This window comes from Podarcis cretensis (assembly GCF_951804945.1).
Source record: "Podarcis cretensis genome assembly, chromosome: 11".
Lineage (NCBI taxonomy): Eukaryota > Metazoa > Chordata > Lepidosauria > Squamata > Lacertidae > Podarcis > Podarcis cretensis.
In genome coordinates, this window is record NC_137180.1 from 6,835,289 (window position 1) to 6,855,661 (window position 20,373).

The 20,373-nt window shown below is 42.5% G+C and overlaps 1 protein-coding gene and 1 long non-coding RNA gene across 4 annotated transcripts in view; one reads left to right on the forward strand and one right to left on the reverse strand.

The window, feature by feature from the left end:
• The window catches only part of FRMD3 (FERM domain containing 3), a 135,453-nt gene that overhangs the window by 18,553 nt on the left and 96,527 nt on the right, over positions 1 to 20,373 (reverse strand). For both annotated transcript variants that reach the window (XM_079996093.1, XM_079996092.1), the window contains exons 7-11: positions 11,239 to 11,326; positions 8,616 to 8,704; positions 3,924 to 3,987; positions 3,083 to 3,171; positions 1,316 to 1,390 (exon numbers count right to left, since the gene is read on the reverse strand). In XM_079996093.1, the coding sequence (XP_079852219.1) occupies positions 1,316 to 1,390; positions 3,083 to 3,171; positions 3,924 to 3,987; positions 8,616 to 8,704; positions 11,239 to 11,326 (405 nt within the window). The remainder of the gene's footprint in view (positions 1 to 1,315; positions 1,391 to 3,082; positions 3,172 to 3,923; positions 3,988 to 8,615; positions 8,705 to 11,238; positions 11,327 to 20,373) is intronic.
• On the forward strand, positions 17,023 to 19,259 carry LOC307227085. 2 transcript variants are annotated; one of them, XR_013843794.1, is made up of 3 exons: positions 17,023 to 17,685; positions 18,487 to 18,685; positions 18,903 to 19,259. It is a non-coding gene; the product is annotated as an uncharacterized lncRNA (long non-coding RNA). The 2 variants fall into 2 exon arrangements; XR_013843795.1 differs by having other exon boundaries at positions 17,023 to 17,452.

Sequence of the window (20,373 nt, forward strand, 5' to 3'; positions counted from 1 at the left end):
GGGCTTGCCGATCGAAAGGTCGGCGGTTCGAATCCCTGCGGCTGGGTGCGCTCCCGCTGCTCGGTCCCAGCGCCTGCCAACCTAGCAGTTCGAAAGCACCTCCGGGTGCAAGTAGATAAATAGAGACCGCTTACCAGCGGGAAGGTAAACGGCGTTTCCGTGTGCGGCTCTGGCTCGCCAGAGCAGCGATGTCACGCTGGCCACGTGACCCGGAAGTGTCTCCGGACAGCGCTGGCCCCTGGCCTCTTAAGTGAGATGGGCGCACAACCCCAGAGTCTGTCAAGACTGGCCCGTACGGGCAGGGGTACCTTTACCTTTTATATTTAAAAATTAATTCAACTCATTTGAAAGAATTGCAGCTAAAATCCCAGCTTTATTTACAAGAAGAATATGGAAACTTCAGCCTTCCAAATGCTGTTGGACTCCCCACTTTGATCACCCCCAGTGAGAGTGGCCAGTGGTTCAGGGAGTTGCTGACCAGGAAGATTTCGAAGACCACAGCTTACTGATTTCTGATTTACAGCAGAGGTTCTATCTGTGGTTGGTTCCAATATGGCCCTTGCCCACTAAACACAATGTGCCTTCATCTTCTCAAACATTTCATATGAATAATTGGTGAAGGAATGTTTCCTCAGAAGCAAGTCTCTCTGAGTCCAGCAGAACTTAAAGTAAAGGGTAAAGGGACCCCTGACCATTAGGTCCAGTCATGGCCGACTCTGGGGTTGCGGCGCTCATCTCACTTTATTGGCCGAGGGAGCCGGTGTACAGCTTCCAGGTCCTATGGCCAGCATGACTAAGCCACTTCTGGCAAACCAGAGCAGCGCACGGAAGCGCCGTTTACCTTCCCGCTGGAGCGGTACCTATTCATGTACTTGCACTTTGACGTGCTTTCAAACTGCTAGGTTGGCAGGAGCTGGGACCGAACAACAGGAGCTCACCCCGTCGCGGGGATTCGAACTGCCGACCTTCTGATCAGCAAGTCCTAGGCTCTGTGGTTTAACCCACAGCGCCACCCACGTCCCGCCAGCAGAACTTACTCCCAAGTCAATGTGTGAAGAATTACAGTCTTGGTCTCCAAGTTCACTCCCCCCTTCCAATATTTATATCATCCTTCAGTCATCTCCCTAAGGCAGTTTACAAAAAGGAATAAAGCAACTAAAATGTAAATGCCCCCAAAGCATAGGTAAGGTAAGTTAGGGTAACTTACCCTAACTAAGGTAAGGAAGATCACAGATGGAGAAAGTTTCCCATCATATCGCTGGCAGCTCCCATTGCCCCATCCCAGACATTGCTACAAGGATAAGAAAACACTTACTTGTATCGAAATCTGCTGCCTTTAAAAAATATTTTGCTGCTTGACACCGTCTTGATTTGGCTTGATTTTGCATACCTTCAGGGGAGGAAAAGCAAAGCAGATGCAGTTACATTTCCAGGAAGATGGGGGGGAAAGGGTTGCATGAATACACAAATGTTAGCACTATCACTTGCAAACTCCTTGCTATGTTGTTTCAATTTCCAGAGAGGTAAGAAAATCAAAGCAACCTTTACAGAGTACATGTGCTTTGAATGATGTTTAATAATATGTTTCATTATAAACATGCAAGTTGCCACCTCCCTGCCCCCCATTATTAGAGGGAGGGGTATATAAAAGCCAGCATGCAGACAGTCTAGTTCCAGTGCAATTCCTGTTCTGCCTTTCAAAATTGGGTTCAGTCCTCTGTCAACCAAATCCACTCCATGCACTCAAACATTCCAGTTTCAGAGTCATTACATGCATTTCCTAAGTGGAAGGTCTTTAGAAAGAACAGCCTTGTCTCTTGGTGGTTAATAGTGACTTCTTGCTCAGGTACGTTGCTCAGTTACTTCTTGCAAAGATACCCATGCATTTACAGTCAGGACATATGTAATTCCATGTAGGTATGATGTCCGCAAGCCTGGGGAGCCCGGCGGGAGTTCCTGCGGGCTCCCAAGGCTTGCGGATAGCAGCCTCCAAACCCAACCTGGTTTGGAGGCTGGCGGTGGGGAAAGCAGCGCTTTTCCCCACCGCTAGCCCCACAAGCTCGGGGGACAGCGGCCACCTTCTCGCTTTTCCCCGACCTGGTCTTTGGGGCTGGCGGTGGGGGAAAGCAGCGCTCCCCCCCCCGCTAGCCCCAAAGAGCAGGTCGAAAGGAACCCAAAGCCTCCAGAGCCCAGCGGGTGAACGCACCTTGAACGCACAGAACACACCTTGACTTAGAGGGGGAGAACAAGGGGGAATTTTTTTTTTCCTGTTCTCCCCCTCCTATGGTCCGGTGCGTCCAATAGAGCGAAAAATAATAAGGAACTGAGGTTACACAAACCAGAAGGTATGGTTTGCATCCCAGAAACTTGAAATGGCCAGTGGCCCACTGGTTTCCCAGGCTGCACCACATTTGAGGAGAAAACCATGTCTCTGCTTTGCTTATTTCAACTGCATGACTTACAACAGTATATCTCATAACTGTCAGACTCCCTTGCACTGACTTCATTTATAGGCACAATGGAGCTTTAGGCAGAGACTGGTGGTGGTTTGAGGCAATGTACAAATGCCAAGCCTAGTATTTCTTGTATTTTGTGTAAATACTGCTTGGCAGTCTCCTGTCTCCAATGATTTCCTTGCTTTGATTATCTCCTTTTTACCCTTTGCCATGCTAATGTGTGCCATAAATCCCCCTTTTCCCAGAGTTTCAGACACAGAACAGCACTGTGACAGCTCTGGGTGGCAAATGCTAAATTGTTGCATGTGTGAGGTGTTCCTTTAAAAATATCGCTCTTTTATAAAAACGAAAACTTATTCTGCTTTGTGTCTAAAGAACATGGACTGAATATACCTAATCAACCTTTAGGTTATTTGAAAGGAATTTCTTCACTTCAACATCAAAGCCACCGTACCAATTGATGTAGATATCACCTGAGGCTGGACCATCACTAAGCTGATGTGCAAAACAGTCAAAGTGCTTTTTGTTATTATAGCATGGTCACTGAACATGAAAGGAATCTCTCACTGCTCTCTGCTCATCTACGCATTCTGCATTATAACCTGGGATTACATAGATTTGCTTACTTGTAAAAAGCTTGGTTCTCCACTCCACACTTCCAGAGATGTTTGCAGGCTGCTGGTGTAGAGGTATGGAATGACAACATAGCCTTTTTCTATGTGTTCAAAGAAAAATTAAACAAAAGTAGATAAACAGTTGACTTCTTCAAGCTGGGGAAGGGCCTACAACTTAGAAAATTTGAAGTGTGGGCTCTCTGATCCACTAGGTCTCTTCTCTCCCTCCCCCCCAAGTCTCCAAATCTAAGAGTTCCATGATCTATACCACACACTGCTGATGCCTTTCCATCTTGCCTCCATGTTTACCCAACATGGAGCCTGGTTGCCTTCTGCTTTTTCTAGGCCCGCTTCCTAGAGCAGGTCTAGGGTATATCTTGGTAAGCCCCTGGCCTCCTGCTGTGTCACTTTGTATACATTTCCCAGTTGGGATTATTGAAAAACATAAAAAGTCCAGATACAGAAACTTTGAATCGGCAAATTTGTAATACTGCTGACATGGCTTCATTTCTGAAGATTTGCTACTAATAAGATTATTGTCCCAACTCTTCTTATATGAAGTGTAAGTTAAGTGATGAATATGCATAAAAATAAACAATAAAGAAGAATCCTTTGCAACAGGCTATATAGGTTTCCTAAGTTTTTTTCAGTTGCATTTTTCTCTGTCTAAAACTAGGCTACATTTTATAAGAGGAAATTCTATATTTAATTAAAGGCATAAGTTGACTGCTTCACATATGCAAGGTAAAAGCTTATTTTGTAAGATCAAGAACAAACATGCTTGCTATCCATTAGAAATGCACAAATGTTAAATTAAAATATTTTAGTATTCAGGGAACTTAAAATATCCAACCTCTTTCTGAATTCCAATCACATAGAAGGTCTTTCCTTCAAACTTTAATTTGCAGACATCACACCTATAAAAAGAAAGCACTTTAAATAAGGAAAATACATTACTTTTTTTTTTACAATTGGCAGTTTCATGAAACTATAGCCAATTCATAAACATTCAGAATAAGCTGCTGTGAAATGAATTATTTTCAGTGCAAAGGGTAAGGACAGCTTATTAAAACCCATAGCATAAGACAAACTGAACAGTTCAATATATTTCTTAATGCTGTGCATTCAATAAATTGGATTGAAAACTTGTGAGGAGGGGCATTATTTTTAATTTTTGAATGGTTCCAAGGAGAATAATATCTATAGTGGCTTATATCTAACCCTGCACAGAGTTCTGCTTGCATAACTAAACTTCCCCATATGCCCCCAAAAGCTGCTCCAGGGGGGCCCTAAACCACCTAAAACAGATGTTTAAGGTGTGCAGTGGGCTGCAGGGAAGAGAAGGGGGCGATCTTCATTGTAGAAGCAGAACAGCAGCAGCACTGGCTACAACTCGAAAAGAAATAATACATGGGAGAAATGAAACCAAAAAAGAGCAAGCAGGGTTGGGGAACCTTTTAAAGGGACATATTCTGGGGGTGGTCAGTGCCAAAGGCAAAAGTGGGTGGAACAATAGATGTGGCTCTTAACCTTTGTACATTAGGCTAAATTCCAGCCATGCAAAAGTCAGAAGGTTCTACACACATGTACATCGCTCTATCCTCCCTCCAGGCAAGGAAGAAGCATTGTCACAATCAAGCACTCTAGGAGGAAGAGCAGAGCGTTGCCGGTGGAGAGTCCCAAGGGCCTTATGAAGAGGCCTGGAGGGCCACATTTGGTCCCTTCTGGTTTTGAAGAGATTAATTTGGGGAACAGCAAAATATGTTAATAAGGTTCTCTTCCCACATCAGGATATTTTTAATTCTTGGGAGGTAGATAGTTGGAAAATGAGAAGTAATGTATTATTTGGAAGCAGATGGTGCACAGACAGGTATAATACCCTTAGAATCGTAGAATCATAGAATCATAGAGTTGGAAGAGACCACAAGGGCCATCGAGTCCAACCCCCTGCCAAGCAGGAAACACCATCAGAGCACTCCTGACATATGGTTGTCAAGCCTCTGCTTAAAGACCTCCAAAGAAGGAGACTCCACCACACTCCTTGGCAGCAAATTCCACTGTCAAACAGCTCTTACTGTCAGGAAGTTCTTCCTAATGTTTAGGTGGAATCTTCTTTCTTGTAGTTTGGAACCATTGCTCCGTGTCCGCTTCTCTGGAGCAGCAGAAAACAACCTTTCTCCCTCCTCTATGTGACATCCTTTTATATATTTGAACATGGCTATCATATCACCCCTTAACCTCCTCTTCTCCAGGCTAAACATGCCCAGCTCCCTTTGCCGTTCCTCATAAGGCATCGTTTCCAGGCCTTTGACCATTTTGGTTGCCCTCCTCTGGACACGTTCCAGTTTGTCAGTGTCCTTCTTGAACTGTGGTGCCCAGAACTGGACACAGTACTCCAGGTGAGGTCTGACCAGAGCAGAATACAGTGGCACTATTACTTCCCTTGATCTAGATGCTATACTCCTATTGATGCAGCCCAGAATTGCATTGGCTTTTTTAGCTGCCGCGTCACACTGTTGGCTCATGTCAAGTTTGTGGTCAACCAAGACTCCTAGATCCTTTTCACATGTACTGGTCTCAAGCCAGGTGTCACCCATCTTGTATTTGTGCCTATCATTTTTTTTGCCCAAGTGCAATACTTTACATTTCTCCCTGTTAAACACCCTTAAAACATTCAATTACAGATCTCTTGTATTGGTTAAAGCTTTATACTTAAAAATGGGTAGAAGAGCATGCCTGTGTTGGGTTTGGTATTTTCAGTCCAAATATGGACAAGTCATCATAAATTTCATGGACTTACTAATAAGCCTGACCTGTTGAGTTCACTGAGACTTAATCACAGGTACAATGGAAGCCTCATTACTTAATTAAGTGTATATCCAGATTTCATTTGCTGTATATCCACATTTCAGACAGAAGATTGAAATCAACCAGAGATAAAGGAAAGTTACAGAATTTGCACCTAATTAATAAATTGCCCTACTGCCCTTGTTTACAAACTTTCACGCCAATGCATCGTATTTATTTGTACAAATCATGAAGTCATAACTAAGTTATATATTTTTATTAGCACACTTCAGCTTTAATAGCTCATGCTTCAGGACCCTTAAATGCATGGAATAAAGCATTAAAATAATAATATTAATAAAAAAATATTTTTTATACCCTTCCCAAACTGGCTGAGTTTCCTCAGTCACACTGGGTGGCCTACAGTACACATAAAAACATAGGCAATTAGTGCATTTTAACAAAGAAGGTGTGCTACAGTATATTTGAAACAGGGTAGAATCATTAGTGATGCAATCTAATCATTAGTGATGCAATCAAATGCTTGAATCGGGTTCTATATAAAGAGGTAGCATGTGTAATTGCAGGCAAGGATTGCATTTGCATCAAAGTTGTGTCTAACTGCAATATCGTTGGAAAAACCAGGTTTGCAGTCATAAAAGTGAACCTGCCACCTTTTAGGTTTGCAGAGAGGGTGCAACCACACTGATGTTGTGTTGCATTTGTTGCTGGATTCATGCTGTAGATCTGTCATGGGGTTCAACTGGTAAAGTACTGTATGCATTATGATTTGGCTTGGCATTATTGGGAAGAATGTAGCTTTATATACACACACACCAAAGAAGAAAAAGAAATATCTGGGGATGAACCAGGAGGCTAAGGAGGAATTGTGTAGGTTGTGCAACCTGGAACTGATGCTACTTGCACTATCCCCTGGGTTGGAGGCTGCACTGATACAGGACTGAGAGGCAGAAAGAGAATACCTGTCAGTTTTGTAGGAGTGGACTAGATTTACTGACATTATTGATGTGGAGAGTTTGATTATTATTGAGTTTTGGCCGCTTTATAATTGTTATTATGGCTGATGTGTTTTGTTGTTGTTGTTGTTTAGTCATTTAGTTGTGTCCGACTCTTCGTGACCCCCTGGACCAGAGCACGCCAGGCACTTCTGTCTTCCACTGCCTCCCGCAGTTTGGTCAAACTCATGCTGGTAGCTTTGAGAACACTGTCCAACCATCTCGTCCTCTGTCGTCCCCTTCTCCTTGTGCCCTCCATCTTTCCCAACATCAGGGCCTTTTCCGGTGAGTCTTCTCTTCTCGTGAGGTGGCCAAAGTATTGGAATCTCAGCTTCAGGATCTGTCCTTCCAATGTGTTATAAAACATTGAAATAAAGCCCTCGTAATGGTTGTGTATGTGGGTGAGAGTGTTTGATGAAAATGAGAGGTTGTGACAGCCATGATGTGAGTAGGGTGTTTTTGAAAGCTAAATTATACACATTTTCTCTTTTTTAGAATTTATATTATTGTTAAATATATGTTAGATCTATTGACTTAGATTTTCTCTTTTCTTAAACAGTTGCGCATATATTTACTGCATACTTGTGTACCAGGATGTATTTATTTTTTATGTAAACCACTTTGATTGTAAGTGGCCTATAAAGCATTCAAATAAATAAAAGGAAATCACTGAAATGTTGTTCAGAATACAACTTCCGTGTACTTCAGTCCTGTGCCGTGGCTCCATTTGTACAGCAAGGTCACTTTCACAAGCAGAAATGATGACAAAGCCACTTCAGTGCTTAATCTGAGAACGGATTTGCCGGGGCAGTAAATTGGAATCAGCTTCAAAAGCTAGCATAATGTTGCACTCAATCTAGTATGAGTCTTGGGCATCTCCTTCCCCTCCCTATGGGTAAGGAGTAATGCCTGATCCATATTTGAGTCACATTTTTAAAATAAAGGATTTCCTTGTTGTAGAGAAACCCATTCTTTCTGGGGATGAGTCTGGAAGTCAGGGAGAAATTATGTTTGTATATGTAGTACTACTTCTCAGTGTAAGAGATATGAAAGATCTTAAGACTTGTGGCATGTTGATACTTAAAAGTAATGCTTTAACAAACCCTGAATCTCACCCGATACATCAGGCATGTCCAACTCCCAAAAGACTGCGATCTAGTCCCACTATTAAAAAACTGGCAGTGATCTAAACATTGGACTGACCGAAGTTGTTGACCTTTTTTGGAGGAGAATTCACCAAAGCTCTTGAGGTATTTTGGGGGGGAGGGTGATCAATCAGGATCACGCAATCGACAAGGATCAAGCAGAGACGCCCCGCAATCAACTGGTAGATCACAATCGACTGGTTTGACATGACTGCTATACATGCATGAAGTTTGGAGATGTAAGTGCTTCTCTGAATGTATGGAAAGTGTCCATTTCTTTTTGCTTAGCTCCCACAACGTGGATGACCTCTTTCTATCTCACCTGGCGCTGAGTTTTGGAAAGGCTCTGGCAGGGTCCTAGAGAACTCCCACCTCCTTCTCAAATGTTGCCAAGAGCCACCAAAAAAATGGCTCTTGGCCTGCACGTTGGATCACATGGTTTAAATGTGGACTAATAATCCTGGTTCTCTAAAAGCGCTTTACAATGAATATATAGAAAAAATAGCAAGACTTTCCAACGTAAGTTTTTGGAAGGGAAGAAACCAAGACATGTTAGAACATTAAAAATCATATTCGGTTAACCATTTTTCAGCTCACCATTTTAGCAAATGTATCCTTTTATTTCCCTGGAAAACAACAAAACCTGTGGCTGTGAATCCTAAAAATGTTGTGGTCCCTGTTGAATCCTTGAAAGAAAGAAAAAAAAGATAAAACAAATTAAAAACTGTAGGGGGGGTGTTCAAACATGCAGAAAATTCAATATTTGGCTACATATATTTCCTCATATTGTAGAAGATCCTATGAATTTGCTTTTAAGCTGGTGTTCCAGCTGTTTAAGAAAGCCAGCTTGTCGCAGTTTGCCAGAATATAATCAGGTTTAGTGGGCAGTGCAGGAGGATTAACATAATGGTCATGTATAATTGTTAGCATAAAAATGTAATGTAAGTACATTTATATGATAGTCTCTCTTGCTAAATTTTATAGTTTATACCAGTGCAAGACACTTTTGTAGCAATGGAGAGACACATAATAGTGAAGAATGTTTCAAATTTTACCGAGGCACTACACTATTATGCAAAAATAACAGAGCGATTTCTCCCCTCCCTTCAAACCCAAGCATGGGTGTAGCCAGAATTTATGTTAGGGGGGTAGGATATATGTTGGGGGTCAGAAGTGAGCTATCTATGTTGTGATTGGTCAGTTAGTTTTTCTATTTCTTTATTTGATGCGGGGGGCTACGCCCATGACCCCAAGGTAGTACTGTACTATATTCCTAATCAGCTCCACTTGGTCTATTCAGGAACCTGTTTTTGAACCTTTCCTGTCATTTTCCATGTTGACATCCAGCTTACATCAGTTTGGATTCCAACTGGGGTAGGTTTTAGATGCACTGGGAGCTGCTTTTAAGTGATGCACTCCTCACTTACCTGAGGGTCATCTCAGTTGTTGCATGCTGATGTCATTTCACTCAGTCAAATATTGGCCCAGAATGCTGATCTGCTGATTCTGGCTTTTGAATGAGTGCCAGCTCTTCTTATTAAGAAATAAGAAGGGACCCCTGAGTGTTAGGTTCAGTCGCAGATGACTCTGGGGTTGCAGCGCTCATCTTACTTTATTGGCTGAGGGAGCTGGTGTACAACTTCCGGGTCATGTGGCCAGCATGACTAAGCCGCTTCTGGCGAACCAGAGCAGCGCACGGAAACGCTGTTTACCTTTCTGCACTTTGACGTGCTTTCAAACTGCTAGGTTGGCAGGAGCAGGGACCGAGCAATGGGAGCTCAACCCATTGCAGTGATTCGAACTGCTGACCTTCTGTTTGGCAAGCCCTAGGCTCTGTGGTTTAACCCACAGTGCCACCCGCATCCCTGGTCTTCTTATTAGACCTACATCAATGCAATGTCACTAGTTTCCTTTGCTGAAATGGGCTCAGTACCAATTTTATAGTCTAGTTCGGAGGGCTACTCGCAAGAGGGCATTTGCAGGAGAGTAGAGGAGGGCTTATGCACATTGCTCCTACCCACAGATTTTCCCCTGCAAATTTCGAATGGCAAGGAATAGTCTATGTTGGCCATTAGACTGCAACTTGAAACACAATTTTCAGATATAGATAGATAGAGTCTGGTACTATGTAATTTTTGTGGGATAAACAAACCACTTAAACTAACACTCAAACTGGCTTAGTAACATTGAAATTGATAGGACCAAACTGGCCTTTGTTGTCTGATGCCAAGTATGCATTTTTAATGCCTTCATACGGTTTGCCTTTAAAAGCAGTTTGGAAATATATGAAGCAAAACACAGTAAGATAAATGCTACAATTTCTTTCCTAGCGCTTCTGTCCTGTAGAAGACACCTTACAGTTACAATGAAAGATAAGTTTAAGTGTACTCTGTTATCATACAGAAAGAGAAAATGCTTAATGTACTGCATTGCACAATGTATTGCATACATTTGTTTGTTAAATTTGTATATTGCCCTTCATCTGAAGATCACAGGGTGGTTCACAACATAAAAACACACAACGAGAATGCAAATTACATAACAACAACAATACACAAAAGTAAACCAGTGCCCTCCTCTCACAAATACATTTAAAAGGCAATACATGGCTATTTATTTACTATTATAATGATGATCAGGCTCCCAAATTGTGCTTGACTGCAAGTGGAGGTACCTACCACTGACGGCTGGCATTTTTACTATATATAGAGAGCTCCACCCATGGTAAAAAAGGTAAAGGTAAAGGACCCCTGACAGTTAAGTCCAGTCGCGAACGACTCTGGGGTTGCGGCGCTCATCTCGCTTTACTGGCCAAGGGAGCTGACATTTGTCTGCAGACAGTTTTCCGGGTCATGTGGCCAGCATGACTAAGCCGCTTCTGGCGAACCAGAGCAGTGCACGGAAACACCATTTACCTTCCTGCCGGAGTGGTACCTATTTATCTACTTGCACTTTGACGTGCTTTTGAACTGCTAGGTGGGCAGGAGCTGGGACTGAGCAACAGGAGCTCACTCCATCACGGGGATTCGAACCGCCGACCTTCCGATCGGCAAGCCCAAGGCTTAGTCTTTTACACCACAGTGCCACCCGAGTCCCATAGTAGGGGACCCATCCATGGTAGGCCAGTACATATTTAATGGCATAGATAGGGGAGGGATTGAACAGGCACTAAATATGGAAAATGCTAATTGTGATTAAAACAATAAAACAAATACATTACCTTGCAAGGGTGGGGATCAACACCATAGGTTTCTAAAGAATGTGCTTTCAATAATAAATTAAACTCAGCAACAGCTGGACTCTGACCCCTAAAAAAAAACATAATGAAAAAATTTTTAAAATACAAAAAAATTCAGTCAAAGGTATCTATCATGAGAGGGGAAATAGGAGATCTTTCATATGATTCAGCTTGTACTCTCTCACAGCACCTAATCCCTTTGGATTAAGCCTAGATGCTCTTGACATATTCTCGGGACTCCAGTGAGCTGTGCAGTTAATCAGGGGCTATCAAGTATCTTTCAAATATTTGCTCTCTCCTGGTGCACATGGGACAGTTGGAGCTTAGTGAGAAATAAGCTGCAGTCTTGGTTTCCAATGACCTATTTCCTAAATTCATTTTAAAGAAGCACTCCTATTAAGATGTGTTTCTTTCCTGCTCTGGAAATAAACAAGCAAATAAAGAAGGGTATTTTGGTCATGGCTGCCTCTCCAGGCCTAGACTTGAATCTGTCAGCATTCTTGTGGAACACTCCACTTTGCGATGCGTGCATCCAAATCACGAACATGATCCAAATGATAAACCATGTCATGCATACCTGCTGATCTGGCACCAAGGTAGTGTGTTTTTCCAAACAGCAAGGATTGACATACATACTTCAGATAAATCTACTGCACAGAGTGTCTGCATAAATGCTTTGTGGTGGTGTGAATATTATCAAAAGCCGTTAGCATTAGCCATAATTAAGGCTATGCTGTGCAGTAATCCATGATCCATGCACAGAGAGCAGAGGCGTTTGTAACCTCCAGCCTCCTGACAAACCCACAGGGAAGGAATCACCTAATATGCCCCATCAGCGGAAGTCCTGCCCCATCTTCCCCCTGCCCCATCTTTTCCTCCCTTCCCTGAGTGTGTGGGGATGGGGTGGGATCATGGGGAAGGGATAATTCCACCTGGGAAGCTCCCCTCCACACGCCATGTGACCCAGCAGTGTGGCAAGATCATTGAAATTAATGGTAGGAATGAGTTTGATCCTGCAGAACTGGTTTGGCCCCCTCATCTCTGGTTTCCTTTACTGCGCGACCTTCAGCTTTTTGCCCTGGGGCAGGTGGAAGTGAATCTGTGAGACGGAAGTTTCTCCTTTATTTTGCTCTCAGTGACCGAATGGTCATCATAATTAATTTGATCACTTTAGATACTACTTCCCGGTGCACACTTCCACAGCCGTGCTTAATTTCAAAGTTATTTTTCGTTTTGCTCTTCTTCTCCCTGGGACAGAGTGACCTCTTTATGGATTTGCATTGGGGAATAGGATATTGGGGAAAGCATGGGTCCCTTCTCCTTCCATGCTAAGCTATCTAAAGTAGGCAAAAAACTACTTTTTCAATGTGCGAGATATTAAACCTCATCTGCTTCCCACCTATAGTTTAACTGAACTGTAAATCAGAACAAAGGTAAGTCTTTCCCAATTCCCATCAGCCCCAGTCAGCAAGCTCAACAGTCAGGGATGATGGGAGCTGTTGTCCACCAGTATCTGGAGGGAACCATACAGATCGCTCCTGGCTTTGCAGAATGATTCACCAATATGCAGCACAGCATTTGTGCAGAGTTCCAATATGCAGCACAGCATTTGTGCAGAGCAACTGCAGGCAGATGGGCCCAGATTTACAAAGCACGGATCCACATGGATCCTCGGGATTTTTGCACTGGGTCATCCCAAACTCATCACCAGATCACATAGCATTTCTATGGCTACAGCCTGCCCCCCCAAAACCATGCATCCACTGTTTCATGGGGCCACAATGGTGCAAAAATGTGGTTACAAAGCACAGATCCACATGGAATCTCAGGATTTTTGCACTGGGCTACCCAAACTCACCGTCAAATCACATGTCTGTGACAACAGCAAGAACCACAAAAGTCATACATCCACTGTTTCGTTCTGAATTTTTTTCCTCTTGTTTTCCTCCTCTAAAAACTAGGTTTGTCTTATTGAGTGAAAAATAATGCAATTGCAGGATCTGCAACTGAGAAAAAAATTGTGCCCCCAAACTAAGAAATGTCTTCTGAACCTCTGGAGACTCACTGCCAGTCAGAATGATCTGTATGTTTTAGTAGAACGTATTTATATATTATTAATGTTAAACTGTTTTTAATAATAGCTTTTTTTCCTATGTTTGTAGCTGCTTCTCTTTTATCTGTAAGTCCCCTAAGTTCCTGTCAGGGAAAAAGGGTGGGATATAAATACTACTACTAGACTAGTTGAGCCAATAGTCTAAACTCAATATTAGGTAAAGGTAAAGGGACCCCTGACCATTAGGTCCAGTTGTGACCGGCTCTGGGGTTGCGCGCTCATCTCGCTTTATTGGCCGAGGGAGCTGGTATACAGCTTCAGGGTCATGTGGCCAGCATGACTAAGCCGCTTCTGGCGAGCCAGAGCAGCGCACGGAAATGCCGTTTACCTTCCCGCCGGAGTGGTACCTATTTATCTACTTGCACTTTGATGTGCTTTCAAACTGCTAGGTTGGCAGGAGCAGGAACCGAGCAACGGGAGCTCACCCCGTCACGGGGATTCGAACCGCCGACCTTCTGATCGGCAAGTCCTAGGCTCTGTGGTTTAACCCACAGCGCCACCCGCGTCCCAAAACTCAATATTAAGTAGCAGTCGAATATAGAATAATCAGTTTAACAGTAGTAGATAGGATTTATGTTATGCATTTGCACTGTTTTAAAGTAGTCATGCCTCCCAGATTTGGAAATGGAATGGGTAGAAAGCCAAGAAAATGAAAATATATTAGTAATTATTAGTTTTGGATTTAGAACAACTAAAACATTTTAACCAAGGCAAACTGTAAAGAAATTGGCCACTTCACAAGCAATGTCACATGTTCATGTCACAAATGAGAAAAGGAGTGAGGCCAGTAATAGAAGAAGACATTAAATAAAGGGGGGAGTTGTTTCTGAAATTCTTAGAGAGAAAAATACAAATCTGCTTTTGTACCAGGGAGGTCTGCACTAACAATGTGGAGGAAAGAGAAGAAAAGTAAATCTGCAAACTCCACTGACTCTCGAGACAAAAAAACCCCCACACCCCACCCAATTCAAAAAATGCAGTAAAACATAGAACTGAATGTGGGTGGGGAAAGAATTCTGATGCTGGTTTACATCACACAGTGCTTTTTTCTGGGGGTACTCAAGGGCAGCACGTTAAATTGGGCTATTAGATTGTATTCTTGTCAAACTAAGCAAAACAAGAACCAACAAAAGCACCAAGTAGACTAACTGATTTTCATCTAATAGCCCAATTGAACAAGCTACCTCATTAAAGCACTGACTTATGGGATCAGTCATGGAGATGCCTGTCCTGGTGTGTGGGGGGGGGGTGTTAATTTACTCACATGCGCGGAACCTAAATCCAGTAGAATTACTCTTTCAGTGGAACTCATGGAATACTCTCCAACCTCCCTCAGATGAAAATAGGGGCATTTCTCACTCCCCACCCAACTGACCCTCCTCAAGGTTAGACACGGGTGCACAAAGCATTTTATTTTTTTTACAAGACTCCTTGTTCTCTGCTCTGCTCTCGCTTTCTTCGCAACCAAGGTGGCCCTGCTCTCTGCCTGCACCTCTGAGATGGTGCGTCACACAAGGCTGGGCTCGGCAGCGACAGCAACAGCCTCTCCTCTTCTTCACCTGCTCCCCAGCAGCCACTACAAGTTGCCCAAGCTTGGTGGCGGTGGCACTGGCAGGGAGAAATGGGCACATTCTTGGATCAAACCAGAAGCTGGGATGGGTTTCGTAATTCCAGGACTGTCCTCGGAAAATAGGGACACTTGGAGGGTATTTCATGGATATTGTGGCAATAGAGCACTTTCCCTGCTCTCTTTGAAGTATCATTGCACAATACTACAGGGAACTTTGGGTGGCCCTGTGGCGATCACACAGGGTCCCCGGACGTTTCACCGTCTATTGATCCCTGTGCCACCATTTTATTTCTCGCTGCCACCACCCAGGCCCTACCTGGTACAATACTGAGTCCAGTCAGGGTTAAATTGGAACATAAATTAGAACATTTATTTATTACAGTTTAACAAGCGTGTGGTTTCATAAACAGTATCGGTCAATTACATTCATGGGGTGCCTATCCAGACCTATAACTTCCGCTACCTGCTCTCACTCACTAAACCACCTCTCAGATATTTACTTGTCTTCCTAGCCCCTAACTGTTCCTGACTCAGCTTATTTCGCTACACTAACTCAACCTACCCACAGACTCTATCCCAATCCACTCCCACTCCAACCAACCACCCAACTCCCAAGGAACTCTTCCTCTCCGCCCTTCCCAGAGCTGGTTTTATAGTCCCTCTGACTCCACTTCCCTGGGTTCTGATTGGGTAACCTGATTAACTATTTCACCTCCAGCACTCCCATATGTTAACGTCACAGACCCCTTCAAGACAGCTCATTGAAATTGAAATTGAGATTGAAATTGACGGACTTTGCAGAACTGGATAAACTAACGGGGAAGATTCAATATTTGCGAGATCAGAGGACTGGGGAAAATTTACAGATTATCTGAAAAGTATATGTGATGAACAGACAATGCTTGTAGGCTTTCAAGAGGTTCTGTGAAAATATGAGGAATATTGTAAAAAAGGGAATAAGATTGGGGAGGTTATATATCAAAGGCAATATTAAAATCAGAAAATGTGTGAAGAAATAAACAAAACGGAAGATTGGCAGAGAAACTGGGGGAAGTAAAAAAAAAGATTATGTGATAAATTCTGATATTAGTTAAATAAATTTGTATTTGAAAATGAATAAAAATATTATAAAAAAAGTCAGCTCAACATCTAAAGGTAGTTTTAAAGGCCCAAAGATGGAAACAGCTAAACAGCCTTGCACTATTGTTGCTGGAAGCAAAGGAATTTGCAGGTAAGTCTGGAAGAGCAGAATGCCTTTGCCCACATAATTATAATAATAATTATAATTATAAGAATAAGAATAAGAATAAGAATAAGAATAAGAATAAGAATAAGAATTTTTTATTTATACCCTGCCCTCCTCAGTCAGGGCCAGGCTCAGGGAGGCTAACACTGAATATAAATTACAATAAAATGTAATAGGAAAAAAGAAAAAAGGAAAAAACCGTTAATTAAAATACGGCTTAAAATACAGCTTAAAATACAGCCTCATTTTAGTAGTAGCCCATAAATCAAGACCATAAAGGGAGGAAACATCAGATATTCACCCGAGCCAGCTATCCATGCTGGTCCTACATGGGCCAGCAAAAAAAACAAGGGAAAATTTATATACCAAGCCCCATATAAGGGGTCAGAGTGAGTCCAAGCCAAAGGCCCGGTGGAACAGCTCCATCTTGCAGGTCCTGCGGAAAGACATCAAATCCCACAGGGCCCTAGTCTCTTGGGACAGAGCGTTCCACCAAGTTGGAGACAGTGCTGAAAAGGCCCTGGCCCTAGTTGAGACCAAGCTAACCTCCTTGAGGCTTGGGACCTCCAAAGTGTTGCTATTTATGGACCTTAAGGTCTTCCGCAGGGCATACCAGGCAGTCCCATTGGTCCTTCCAGAGGTTAAGGCATAATTTTACTTACTGCAGTGTCAAGTAGTTATGGCACTGGAACAACTATTGCCTGTGCATCTCATTTGTACCAGCTTGATGCCAGCAGCATACGGGCTACCTGTGTATTGGGAGCCAACTTGTGTAGCAAGCAAGAGCAACATGGCACAGGAGTAGGTGATGGAACTACTATAAGAAGGTGCCACCACAGAGACACACAAACAGCCATGAGAAATTTCCCCCCGTCCCTCATTTCTAGGGGAATATCCCTAGGAAACCATTCAAGTAACGTGAAAAGGACAGAAAGTTATTATCTTGTCAGCGTGAGTCATTGTTAAGCCAGACCTTGATTCAAATGATTTCAAACTAATACAATGAAAAGATTTCCCTTAGGTCATGGGAGGGTCTAAGCAATTCAGTCCAAAAGCTAGATTTAATATCATGCTTGCTTATAGCTCCACTGAGGGGCCAGCGGCTGAGCAATGATCTTAAGTGTGTCATAATAGTGTGAGAGGGGAAATTCTGTACAGTCTTTGCTGACGGGCTTGGAATCTGGGACAGCTGCTGGTCTCACACTTGAATTAAAAACAAATGTAGAAGTTGCAAGGATCAAAGCAGAAGAGCTGCAATCAAACCCGGGTAAGTGGAATTTTGAGGAGCGGTTGTAGCTACTATGGACTGCTTAAATAGCACACCATCCCAATACATACTCTTCACATTAAGTACATCTTGCTGAGAGTATGAACTTTGCAGAGATCTTTTTCGAGAAGGATAAGCAGAATTTCAACAAGCTGAAATTACAGAACCTCCACGTTGATCAGTAAAAAAGAAATGCCATTTTACAATCTGTACAGCGAGTTACTACAGAAGAGGTAGGAGGACTAATTTCTCACAACCCGAGTTACAAATTGGGGTCATTATCTGTAGAAAGAGACATTCTAGACTTAACACCGCTATTTTTCAAATGGCATTTGTAAATTTATCAGACCTTAAAACAGAGAATACAGCAGGACTCTAAACAACTTAGGAACAAAAATCCTTTTCATATTTATTGACACCTTCAAATTTAACACCCTCTTTCACATCTCCTCAGCAGGAAAGAGACATTATAAACCAATAGCTGGATCGCAGATCTAGAAAGAAAGTCCACATTATCTAAAATGTGCGCTTTTAATACTGAATGACTCTAATGTTCCAATGTGTATCCAGAAAATAAAATCAGGATTATCAAAGCACTTACTGTACACTTGGTGACTAGTAGCCAAGTGTATGAGCTGACTATATTGAAAAGCATTGTGTGAAGCGAAATTGAAGTTCTGTCTGAAGTTAGATATGTGATGGCCCATGTACACATTGCTGCTACTAATACAATTGTAAGGATTTCTATCTGTCTCTTCTAACGAGTCAGACAATGCTCTGTAAAGAATCCCAGAAGTGGTTGAAACCATGCCATGCAATAGTAGACAAATGTTTTAGCCTTCCATATGACTCCTATGTTTGTTGAACAGACAGTGATGGACTGAAGCTCACCAGATGCCTTTGAGCAGCTCACTCTTTCTCAGTCTAACCAATTTCATAGGGCTGCTGTAGGGTTAAAATGGGAGGGAAGAATGGGTTGTACCTCAAGATCGCCTAGGTTAAAGTTTTCTCCTCTCACCCCCCTGGTAACACAGCCCAGGTTGTTTAGCATAGACCCCAGATCGTCTGCGAAATATTGAAATGGAGCTGCTGGGGTGAGAAAAGGAAACATTGTTGTAGGATCGAACCCCCTATCTCTGCCTTGAGCTTCTTGGAGGTAAAAATGAATGAAATACATATGAAGGTTCATCCCTACGAGCAAAACTACATTAGAACCAGCATTTAGCCACTATGGTATGTATGTATGTATGTATGTATGTATGTATGTATGTATGTATGCTCCCTAAAATTGCTGTTGAATAAACGTGAATTGTACTTTCTTTTTGATAAAAGTGGAAGGTGGTGCATTTAAAAGAACGACAAGAAGCACCTCTAGAAAGCACAGCTAGAAATCTGACATCGACTTCAGACAGAACAGCCTTCAGACACCAATTCTGTTTGCTTTTCACAGAGATTATGCTCCACATTTTGATAGATCTTCATGAGGAAGAAAACAGCAAATGTTCTTAGACCTGAAAAAGATGCCTCTTCCCCACTTTGGCACCTGTCACTGTGAGTCATCATTTCCCTAGCAGCTCATGCATGTGATACGGAGTTTGTTCACTGATAATTTGTTTTGCCCTGCTGTATCCACGGGCCCCATGACAAATTGTTATCCTAATGCTGCCACAGGAGGTTTCTACAGTATGTTCAATTAGCAGACAGAAATTTAGTACCTGGAATTTTTTTGACCACCAGAATTAAATACTACATTATATTCTATCATTCTGCTGAGTCTTAATTCACAGCACTCGACTATTTATTTCAACAGCTGGTTACTGATTTGCCATTTACCTTTCTGCCGGAGTGGTACCTATTTATCTACTTGTACTTTGATGTGCTTTCGAACTGCTAGGTTGACAGGAGCTGGGACTAAGCAATGGGAGCTCACCCCATTGCAGGGATTCGAACCGCCAACCTTCCGAACAGCAAACCCTAGTCTCAGTAGTTTAGACCACAGCGCCACCTGCGTCCCTTGCAGTGATGGTATTCAGGGTTAATTCTTTTAAAAATACATTGAGTATCATCACTGAATTGTTAGAATGCTGCCATAAACAAGCACTGAAAATGTGCATAAGACAATTTTTAATCATTCATTAGCCACCTGAAACATGTTACCAACAGCACGTTAAGAGTAATTAATATACAGAAATGAAAGGATATTGAAACTGCACTCTGTAGCGTGGACTGATAATTCTAATTTGCGATAGGATTTTGAACAGAGAGAAAGATAGGATGACAGTATTTACTAATGTGTATTGACTAATGTGGAATAAAAGAGTGAGATCTTGCAAATGTTCTCAGATACACTTTATGCTAATTTAATATGGCACAGTGCGCTGAACAAACAAAAATCACCAGCAGTGAAATAACATCTGAAAAATGTTTTGAGCTGGCAAGACCCTGTGACAGTCTTTCTAAACTCACAGAGGATAGAAGATGGAAGCAATATTTTATCTGCCAGTAATGAGTATGTGGCAATATTACAAATACAGTACTGAACATTTAATTCAGGCTTTGAAGTGTAGAATATGTGACAGTTATACTAAGCACCTATGGATCCCCTGCAGAACTAGAATTAAGCATCCTGTACAGTGGTGCCTCGCAAGACGAAATTAATTCGTTCCGCGAGTTGCTTAGGCTTGCGATGTTTTCGTCTTGCGAAGCACGGATTCCCTGGGTATTAACGGCTTTAAGAAAAAGGAAGCAAACCCGCAAGACGTTTTCGTCTTGCCAAGCAAGCCCATAGGGAAAATCGTATTGCGAAGCAACTCAAGAAACGAAAAGCCCTTTCGTCTTGCGCGTTTTTCGTCTAGCGAGGCATTCGTCTTGCGGGGCACCACTGTATTAAGTAAAAATGTTTCTATGCCCCTTCTACCAAT